The following is a 10,475-nucleotide window of genomic DNA, read 5'->3' as shown; positions in this document are numbered from 1 at the left end:
CTCTCTCTCTCTCTCTCTCTCTCTCTCCTCTCTCTCTCCCTCTCTCTCTCTCTCTCTCCTCTCTCTCTCTCTCTCCTCTCTCTCTCCTCTCTCTCTCTCTCTCTCTCTCTCTCCCTCTCTCCCTCTCTCCTCTCTCTCTCTCTCTCTCTCTCTCTCTCTCTCTCTCTCTCTCTCTCTCTCTCTCTCTCTCTGTCATGTCTGCAGACCAGAGCAGGGTAGATCCTTATTTCTCTGCATTATTAAACAATATCCCCTTCCTTGTCCAGGCAGGGGGAAATGGCACTGCTGAATATTTGAAAGAGATATTGGATTTTTTATTTAGGGATTCAGATTAAGTGTGGGGAGAGGGGAGAGGGGGAGAGGGGAGAGGGGAGAGGGGAGAGGGGAGAGGGGAGAGGGGAGAGGGGGAGAGGGGAGCAGGGAGAGGGGGAGAAGGGAGAGGGGAGAGGGGGGAGGGGAGAGAGGATCAGGACAGTGGCAGCATGTGTGTATCTGGATTGGTTCCATCACGTGAGGCTAGTTAGGGTGAGGTTGAGGGTTAGGGGGAGGGTTAGGGTAAGGGTGAGGTTGAGGGTGATGGTGAGGGTTTGGGTGAGGGTTAGGGTTTGGGTGAGGGTTAGGGTTTGGGTGAGGGTTAGGGTGAGGGTTAGGGTGAGGGTGAGGGTGAGGGTGAGGTTGAGGGTTAGGGTTAGGGTTTGGGTGAGGGTTAGGGTGAGGGTTAGGGTGAGGGTGAGGGTGAGGTTGAGGGTTAGGGTTAGGGTTTGGGTGAGGGTTAGGGTGAGGGTTTGGGCTCCCTGTTATTGATTTCTCTGCTTGTGTTTTCTCTGCTATCTTAAAGTATTTCCAGTGCCGCGTTCCGGTATCCATACTTCCATGAGTACACTTAAACGTAGTACACTATCCGCATTCACTAAGTGCGCTAATTTTCAGATGTCAGTGTTGTTCCAAATCGAGTACTCCGTGGTGCACTAACCGGAAATTACGATCACGACTGCCGCCGTGGCTCCTCCCCCGCAATAAACATTCCGCTTTGAACGGTGAACTCTTTACCCCTTGCAGCTATAAAAAGCTATAAAAACTATAAAAATTACAAAATGACTCTATTAATGCAGGCTATTTGGAAAATGTGCCGACTTCGGCTCAGCCTGGCTCCGCCCTCTTCCGCTACCTAGCTAAGATGGCTGCCGTTGAGTATGAAAAGTGTACATCGCCACAAACTTCGTGATTTGACCGTTTTGAGTACACCATCGTGTCCTTTCAGTACACTTTTTTTCACCCGATCTGAATTGGAATGCCCTACGTAGTCAAATTAAGGCTAGTAAGTACAGATAGTATGGATATTGGAACACAGCACATGAAGACAAAGAAAGAACAGCGGCCATTTTGTTTTATTTTCTATAAAAGATGTTGAACGAACTGAGGGTGAGGCGACACATACTCCTCACTGTGGTGGACTTTGATGACGTTTGATGGGAAACAGTATAAGAATGAACCTTTGCATATCCTTCACAGCGCGGCTGGTTCCCCGCATGGTCCCGGCCAGCCCACTGGGGGCGTGGTCAGTCCACCGGGGGCGTGGTCAGTCCACTGGGGGCGTGGTCAGTCCACTGGGGGCGTGGTCAGCCCACTGGGGGCGTGGTCAGCCCACTAGCAGGGAGATGAGGCTGACAGCGCTACTGTTAGGTCCAGAGGAGTCAGGATGGCTGCTAGGTGATAGGGCCACCGGAGGATCGATCGAGCTGCTCTGAAGACACCGCCGTGCCACCTCTGCTTCTAAGTGTTATCTTGTCATGTTTGAAATGATCCAGCTGTGGGCTCTGGCCCGGGGGCCGGGGGCCGGGGGCCGGGGGCCGGGGGCCGGGGGCCGGGGGCCGGGGGCCTGGCCCCTCGGGTGTGACACAGCTCTTAAAATCCAACATGTTCACCTGCCCTACATATTCAAGGAGGTGTGTTTTCATTTACATTTATTCAGCACACATTTCACGTTTGTTTGTGTGTGTGTTTGTGTGTGCATGCCTGCCTTAATCCACATGGCTATGTGTGTGAAGGCATCTCGGCCCGCTGACCCTGCTAGCCTAGCGTCCTTAGCAGTGGCTAACCCGTGTCTCATTTCGTCTTCTTCATAATACTCAAGAAACTGAACCAACAGGAGAGAAGCTGAGAGCAAAACGATAATAAAAGGCTCGTTTTTCACAGGTTTTTAATGGGATTTAAGAGTCCAGCTCGCACTGAAAGGGCCCCCGGTCTCAGTCCGGGGGGGGGGGGCAGGGTGAACATTTTAAAGCCTGTTCTGTCTCTAATGTACATCCCCTCCTGTCGCCAGAACACCTCCCACCTGGTCCAGGGCTCATTCTCAGGTTCCACTGGTGTTTCTGTAAGGGACACATTAGTGGTTCACTGCTTCCTGCTGGCCCAGTGGGTCAGTGGCCCAGTGGGTGAGTCTCGATTAAAGGAGAACAAGTGGAGAAGGATCAGTGGTTCATGACTGGAGGAGATGCTGCTGCCCAGACCTCCTGGAACACCCGTCACACTAACTGGAGGAGATGCTGCTGCCCAGACCTCCTGGACACCCGTCACACTAACTGGAGTGTGATGCTGCTGCCCAGACCTCCTGGAACACCCGTCACACTAACTGGAGGAGATGCTGCTGCCCAGACCTCCTGGAACACCCGTCACACTAACTGGAGGAGATGCTGCTGCCCAGACCTCCTGGAACACCCGTCACACTAACTGGAGGAGCTGCTGCTGCCCAGACCTCCTGGAACACCCGTCACACTAACTGGAGTGTGGCTGACAAAGGCTGACGACACATGACCGACTTTTTGTGTTGTTTGTGTTGGCGTTGTTTCTTGTATTACTTTGTCTCCTCGCTGTATGGAGATCCGCTACTCCTACGGGGTGTCCTGAACCTCAGTCCTATGTGCCGTTGATACGTCAATGCTTTTACAACGCCTCCTCCTTCACCAAACAACCTGTCCTCCATCTTTCTGGCGTTATCTGATCCACAACAAGGCAATACTTCCTCACTCTCGGCTAGAAGCAGATGAAGTGGAGACATGAATCTCTTGACATTGCTTTATTTTTCTGCTCCTTTTCAACTTGGAACATGATTTGTGTCCCTGTAGGATTGAGAGCTGATCATTAACCTTTGGTTTCTTCCCTGGTCACATCTCCTCTCGATTTGGTTCCTGGCCCCATATGCCACTTTCCTATTTCCTGCCTGCAGACAGCAGGGAGCGTCTCTATTATCACCTTCAGAGAGCTGTCTTTGAATGTGAGAGGCAATTCCATTTGGCCGTGCCCTGGGAGGGGAGGCCCACTCCAGCACACAGATTGGTTTAGGGGCTAACTCAGAGTTGAATGCAAGGTCGCTTGTTTCTTTGTGTTTTTGTGTGCTGTTGCTGAGGTGTGCTGCTCATACTTTGAAGCGAGCGTCGCGCACGCCGGGCGTCCATCAGGATAAATAAGCAGTTTGACGTTAAGAACAAAGAGTACAGAGGTTACTGTGTTTCATTATCAACGGCTCGCTAAGATTAGAGCTCAGTCTTCTCAGGATATCAATCCAATAAAACAGCGATAATACTACTAATACTAATACTAATACTGCTAATACTGCGTTAATGTCTTTAATGCAGTATCAGCATTGATAATACTACCAATACTATACTGCTTATTGCTCTTTAAAGACATTAACCCAGCATTTGCAGTGATAATGCTACTAATACTAATACTGATAATCCTGCGTTAAAGATATTAACACAGTATTAGCAGAGATAATACCAATAATACTAATACTGTTCAAACCAAATAAAATACATTAATGCAGTATTTGCAGTGAAAATACTAATAATACTGTACTGCTAATACTGCGTTAAAGACATTAATGCTGTATTAGAAGAGATAATACAATTAATACTAATTATGCTAATGCGCGTTAAAGACATTAACGCAGTATTAGCTGAGTTAATACCCATAATACAAATTATGCTAATACCACGGTAAAGACATTAACGCAGTATTAGCAGAGTTAATACCCATAATACTAATTATGCTGATACCACGATAAAGACTTTAACGCAGTATTAGCAGAGTTAATACCCATAATACTAATTATGCTGATACCACGATAAAGACTTTAACGCAGTATTAGCAGAGTTAATACCCATAATACTAATTATGCTGATACCACGATAAAGACTTTAACGCAGTATTAGCAGAGTTAATACCCATAATACTAATGATACCAACACTGCTCATACCGTGTTGAAGATGCTAAGGATAGCCGCCCCTTTGCTCCGACTCTAAAGGGTTGTTCATCCATCTTGAGTTTGAGTGGCGCTTCTTCTAAAAGCCGCCTTTATTTTTATAGCTCTGCGTTTGGGGTCTCCAGCTCAGCTGTTTTTGCTCGGCTAATTCTCCGGCAGACCGTCGGGGCCCTGACAGGACTGCTGCTAGATAAATGAAACATGAGTTACGTAGGGAGTGCTAATCTGTGGGCCTCTCTCTTCACACTGCATTCCCAATGAGCTCGTGTCGCGCCGGGTGTTGTTGCCTGTGATTTTAATGACGATTATTCTGGTAACACCACAATCGCCTGCTTGCTCCTGCTTTTTACTGAAGTGTATTTTGTGCAGACCGAGATGGCATTTTTTTTGGCTTTCTTGATTAACATAAGCAATGTTAATCACGTTTTATTCATGGTGACAAGATCCTGCTGTTATCTGATTCTACCACCAAGCTCTAACAGAAATAATTCATACAATTGATGTATCCGAAATAAATGAATGCAACATATCCATTGACCAGGTCCTACAACAGCATCCTATCAGTAACATATTGACCAGGTCATATCAGTAACATATTGACCAGGTCCTATCAGTAACATATTGACCAGGTCCTACAACAGCATCCTATCAGTAACATATTGACCAGGTCCTATCAGTACCATATTGACCAGGTCCTATCAGTAACATATTGTCCAGGTCCTATCAGTAACATATTGACCAGGTCCTACCAGAGCCTCCTATCAGTACCATATTGACCAGGTCCTACGACAGCACCTATCAGTACCATATTGACCAGGTCCTAACACAGCACCCTACCAGTAACATATTGACCAGGTCCTACCATCCTATCAGTAACATATTGAACAGGTCCTATCAGTAACATATTGACCAGGTCCTATCAGTAACATATTGTCCAGGTCCTATCAGTAACATATTGACCAGGTCCTACCAGAGCCTCCTATCAGTACCATATTGACCAGGTCCTACCATCCTATCAGTAACATATTGACCAGGTCCTACCATCCTATCAGTAGTATTTGCAGGTCATATCAGTAACATATTGACCAGGTCCTACCAGAGCCTCCTATCCATCAGTTCCACCTGCCGGTCCAGGGCCGGTGGCCTGAGCCTCAGGGCCCAGATGAGGCTGTCCTGAGAGGACGGGAACCCCAGGGTCTCTGAGGGGGACGTCTCCCGAGAGGTCCGTCCCTCCGTCCCTCTGTCCCTCTCTCCGGTTCGTCCTTCAGTCCCTCCGTCCCTCCGTCCCTCAGTCCCTCTGTCTGTCCGTCTCTCTGTCCCTCCGTCCCTCAGTCTGTCTCTGTCCCTCTGTCCCTCAGTCTGTCCCTCTGTCTGTCTCTCTGTCCCTCCGTCCCTCAGTCTGTCCCTCAGTCCTTCTGTCTGTCTCTCTGTCCCTCAGTCTGTCCCTCAGTCCCTCTGTCTGTCTCTCAGTCCCTTCGTCCCTCGGCCTGGTCCGTCCCTCAGTCCCTCTGTCCCTCTGTCCCTCTGTCCCTCTGTCTGTCTCTCTGTCCCTCCGTCCCTCTGTACCTCAGTCTGTCCCTCAGTCTGTCCCTCCGTCCCTCTGTCTGTCTCTCGGTCCGTCCCTCAGTCCCTTCGTCCCTCGGCCTGGTCTGTCCCTCAGTCCCTCTGTCTGTCTCTCTGTCCCTCAGTCCCTTCGTCCCTCGGCCTGGTCCGTCCCTCTGTCCCTCTGTCTGTCCCAGGCCCCTGGCGCTCTGGGGTCTCCGAGGGGCGGGGGGCACCAGGCCACTCCGGCCGCGGTGGAAACAGTTTATAAAAAATTCAAGAGTTGCAAAACCCCGTCCCGTGAAATCACAGCAGGCCACTGATATTCACTTGGCATAAGTCAGTTTCATTTCTTCGCGCTTTTCATCAGAAAATGGTCTGAATAGTCGAGTTGTGTGAATATTTCATGCTGTGGAGCGTCCCCCCCCCCCCCCCCCCCCCCCCTCCTCAGAAACAACATCCCGACCCAGGATGCACTTGATGAGGGGCTGAGCAGGTGATGGAGGTATCAGAGTCGGGACGTTAGCTACTGGGCCAGGGCTGTGTCTTTAGGCAGATGAACGCTAAACAAGGTACTTACAGACTACTCACAGGGAACACACAGGGTACTCACAGGATACTCACATGGTCTAGCAGTTGCTTGAGATGTACTTGTTTTTTTCAGATGTGCCTTTCTGTACACATTATAAACCATTTTATTTACATATTTATGGTTGGAAAGTGTTTCTCAAGTATTCCCAGAATCCATCCAGTAATCATCCTGCCTGCTTGGCCTTGTTGAGGATCCCCTGGTTTTGTGTTCTGGACCGAAACCAGGTTGAAAAGGAAGGTTTCAAAACTTTGTCTTAAACTTTATTGGGAATGCAATAAAGAAACTTAAATCGCAACTTTCAGTCCAATATATTGGTAACATTGAAGTATTCCAGCTTAAGTGTGTAACTGAAGGAACGCGCCTTGCAAACCAATGGTACGTTTCCGATGCTACTGAATAATACTAAATGGTTACTAAATTCCCTATTCGCTCTTCAAAGAGCCCAGGCAAGGTTTGACATCCCTCTGTTCATTTAAGGAAAACTATGCTTCAGCTTATGTTACAGCACTAGAGCAGGATGCTTCATGGACAGTAGGATGCTTCATGGAGAGCAGGTGGCTTCATGGAGAGCAGGATGCTTCATGGAGAGCAGGATGCTTCATGGAGAGCAGGATGCTTCATGTAGAGTAGGATGCTTCATGTAGAGCAGGATGCTTCATGGAGAGCAGGATGCTTCATGTAGAGCAGGATGCTTCATGGAGAGCAGGATGCTTCATGGACAGTAGGATGCTTCATGGAGAGTAGGATGCTTCATGTAGAGCAGGATGCTTCATGTAGAGCAGGATGCTTCATGGAGAGCAGGATGCTTCATGGAGCACTGCAGTATGAGCTTCATGTGTTGGAGAGAGCCGCAGAGTTTTTTTTGGACGATCAGGTCGTGTGAGCAGAGGGTGATTAGCTGTCCGTATAGCGGTCGCAGTTAGCTTGGTGGTCAGGTGCTCGTCGCGCGCGCGTGTGTGAGTGTGTGCGTGTGTGCGTGTGTGTGTGTGTGTGTGTGTGTGTGTGTGTGTGTGTGTGTGTGTGTGTGTGTGTGTGTGTGCGTGTGTGCGTGTGTGTTTGTGTGTGTGTGCGTGTGTGCGTGTGTGTGTGTGTGTGTGTGTGTGTGTGTGTTTGTTCGACGGTGCATCATTCAGTGACATCAATAATGAGCAGAGGAGAGCACTTCTGGGCGGATGTGGCGCGGCCGTGTGTCCGGGGAGGGGGGGACGAGGGGGCGGGGGGGGGTAATAAGGGCTTTAAAAGCCACAACTGTCCACCAGCCTCACCGTGGGGGTGGGGGGGGGGGGCTCCAGCTGTCTGCACCCTGATTCCAGGTGACAGGCACCCGCTGATGGCCACAGACCACAGGGGGCCTCGTCTGTGTTAGCGTCCCACTGAACAACAAAGGCCCTCCCCCGGCCGCCACCACCACAACACTTAGCAGATTAGCCGCCGCGTGCCGGTAATTAACGCTCCCGGTAAACAGCGCCGCTCCCGCCCACAGAGTCAGGGCAGAAAAGGAAGAAATACTTCAACTTGATTTATTGATGAAATTGCGATGTGACGTCTGGCAAACAACATCAATAAGTTAAAAGGCATCTTAAATGCATTCACATGACATTTTGAGTGCCACTGTAATATAAGCCACTACCTGTCATGAATGCCAAATCCTTCCCTTTTAGTTCAGCCCTTATTACCGGCCTGACAGCCGAGTGTTTACTCCGCCAACAGGGGACGCGCCCTCTCCCAGGCAGGAGAAGCAGTTTCACCTGCCGGGCGGCCCGGAGCTGTCCTGGTGGCAGTGTCCTGGTGGCGGTGTCCTGGTGGCGGTGTCCTGGCGGCGGTGTCCTGGTGACGGTGTCCTGGTGGCGGTGTCCTGGTGGCGGTGTCCTGGCGTCGGTGTCCTGGCGTCGGTGTCCTGGCGTCGGTGTCCTGGTGGCGGTGTCCTGGCGGAGGTGTCCTGGTGGCGGTTTCCTGGCGGAGGTGTCCTGGCGGCGGTGTCCTGGCGGAGGTGTCCTGGTGGCGGTGTCCTGGTGGCGGTGTCCTGGCGGAGGTGTCCTGGCGGCGGTGTCCTGGCGGAGGTGTCCTGGCGGAGGTGTCCTGGCGGCGGTGTCCTGGTGGCGGTGTCCTGGCGGCGGTGTCCTGGCGACGGTGTCCTGGTGGCGGTGTCCTGGTGGCGGTGTCCTGGTGGAGGTGTCCTGGTGGCGGTGTCCTGGTGGCGGTGTCCTGGTGGCGGTGTCCTGGTGACGGTGTCCTGGTGGCGGTGTCCTGGCGTCGGTGTCCTGGCGTCGGTGTCCTGGTGGCGGTGTCCTGGTGGCGGTGTCCTGGCGGAGGTGTCCTGGCGGAGGTGTCCTGGCGGAGGTGTCCTGGTGGCGGTGTCCTGGCGGAGGTGTCCTGGCGGAGGTGTCCTGGTGGCGGTGTCCTGGCGGCGGTGTCCTGGTGGCGGTGTCCTGGTGGCGGTGTCCTGGCGGCGGTGTCCTGGTGGCGGTGTCCTGGAGGCCGTGTCCTGGCGTCGGTGTCCTGGCTGTGGTGTCCTGGTGGCTGATCATGTGCTCGTCACCCTGCACTGCATCACTGAGCTGACAGTGGAGGGCTGCCGGGCGCCCCTGAGCTGAGCTCCCTTTCAGCCTCCAGTCCGCCTGTCTCACGTTAGTCCATTAGACTCCGGGGCCGAACCGGCAGCTCCTCACCCAGAACTACAAGCCCTCTCTCTATTGTCTACTAAGAACTACAGTACCCATATATAGTCTACTAGGAACTACAGTGCCCATTTACCTTCACCAAAGAACTAAAAGATCTCTCTCTATCTCCTACTAATAACTATGGTACCCAACTGTCTTCACCAAATAGCCACAATACCGCTCTCTATCTTCTATAAAGGACTACACCACCTCCCTGTCTTCTAGAGTTACCACATGAGCTCTGGCCACTGCGCACCATATGGAGTATGACTGTTATATACTTATTCTGATAAATTACCACAATATGTCACTGCATTAGTTTTGCTTGAACTATTGCGTTTTTATGGTTGTGAAATTAAGAGAGGATTGTTTTTAACTAAACATAAATTATTAGTCTCTGTGCTTATGCTAATTCTTAGGCAGGTAATTACTTGCTGTATATACACTCACCTGGTTTTAAGCATGTGTTGACTTAGTGATGATGTTGTACGAGCTGACCCCTAGGTCAGAGGTCAGGGGTTTGCCTGCTAACTGGCAGAGAACACAGGACCCCCCCCAACCGCCCCCCCCAGGTCTAATCAACTCCTCCAGGCTGCTGTCCCGGCCAATAGCAGCCCGAGCAGCCCGCCCTGGAGGGGATAAACAAGAGACTGGGGGGGGGGGGGGGGGGGCGCATGGCTGACTCAACAATTGGTTCAGGAACACTGGAAGAGAAAAAAACAAAACAACAAGCCGGTTTGGTTATTAAAGCTCCGCGATGGAAGTGAACCGTAGTCTGTAATGAGTGGAGTGCAGCGTGGCCTGTCTGCTGCAGGCAAGCCTGTGCTTGCATGTTTCACAGGAATAGATTGCTGGACCCTATAGCTGCGCTGTAATGACCTCTTGTTAGCCTCGCTGCGGCTCTTCATTAGCGGCCAGCACTCCGCCACGCGCGTGGAAACGCTCGCTCCCCCAATTTAGTCATTTCTGCGGTAGGGTATAAATATCTTGGCAAGTTAAAAAGAAATACACAAAGTATTAAAATAAACTTAAATCTCTACAATGAAGTAATAATAAATGTAGGATGTTTGTATTGGTTGGGCTAAAGTATGGTAATAATGAAAATAATGAGAATAGGAATCATAATCAAAATCATAATCATAATCTAAGAATCATAACAATGAGTAGAATTTATAGAGCGATTTATTCATCAAATCAATCACACAATATAAAGCTAGAAGGCTTATATCTGTATACATATATATATATATATATATATATATATATCTATATATATATATATATATATATATATATATATATATATATCGCATACGTGTGTCCTGGGGGGGGGGGGGGGGGGGGAATAGGAGCATCAATCTTCTAAACATTCAGATGATTTTAATATTAAAGTTAATCTAAATAGATTGTCAAACA

The 10,475-nt window shown here is 50.2% G+C and overlaps 1 protein-coding gene across 1 annotated transcript; it reads right to left on the bottom strand.

Moving 5' to 3' along the window:
* Positions 1 to 2,721: 2,721 nt before the first annotated feature.
* Positions 2,722 to 8,927, bottom strand: LOC130373664 (proline-rich protein HaeIII subfamily 1-like). Its single transcript, XM_056580284.1, has 3 exons — positions 8,148 to 8,927; positions 5,362 to 5,438; positions 2,722 to 2,758 (listed from the first exon to the last, which is right to left on the bottom strand). Exons 1-3 carry the CDS (start codon positions 8,925 to 8,927, stop codon positions 2,722 to 2,724), a joined length of 894 nt encoding a protein of 297 aa, XP_056436259.1.
* Between the last annotated feature and the right edge of the window lie 1,548 nt (positions 8,928 to 10,475).

This window comes from Gadus chalcogrammus, chromosome 20 (genome assembly GCF_026213295.1).
Source record: "Gadus chalcogrammus isolate NIFS_2021 chromosome 20, NIFS_Gcha_1.0, whole genome shotgun sequence".
NCBI classification, from domain to species: Eukaryota; Metazoa; Chordata; class Actinopteri; order Gadiformes; family Gadidae; genus Gadus; species Gadus chalcogrammus.
This window is presented reverse-complemented; position numbering and strand designations above follow the sequence as displayed.

Bases quoted from the DNA above. Each gene is read 5' to 3' on its own strand.
- LOC130373664 (XM_056580284.1), bottom strand. From the start codon at position 8,927: ATGATCAGCCACCAGGACACCACAGCCAGGACACCGACGCCAGGACAC. The intron at 5,439-8,147 runs GTGAAACTGCTT...CCGTCCTCTCAG, and splicing joins AGCTCCGGGCCGCCCGGCAG to GACAGCCTCATCTGGGCCCT. The intron at 2,759-5,361 runs GTAGGACCTGGT...CGGGTGTTCCAG, and splicing joins CTGATGGATAGGAGGCTCTG to GAGGTCTGGGCAGCAGCAGC.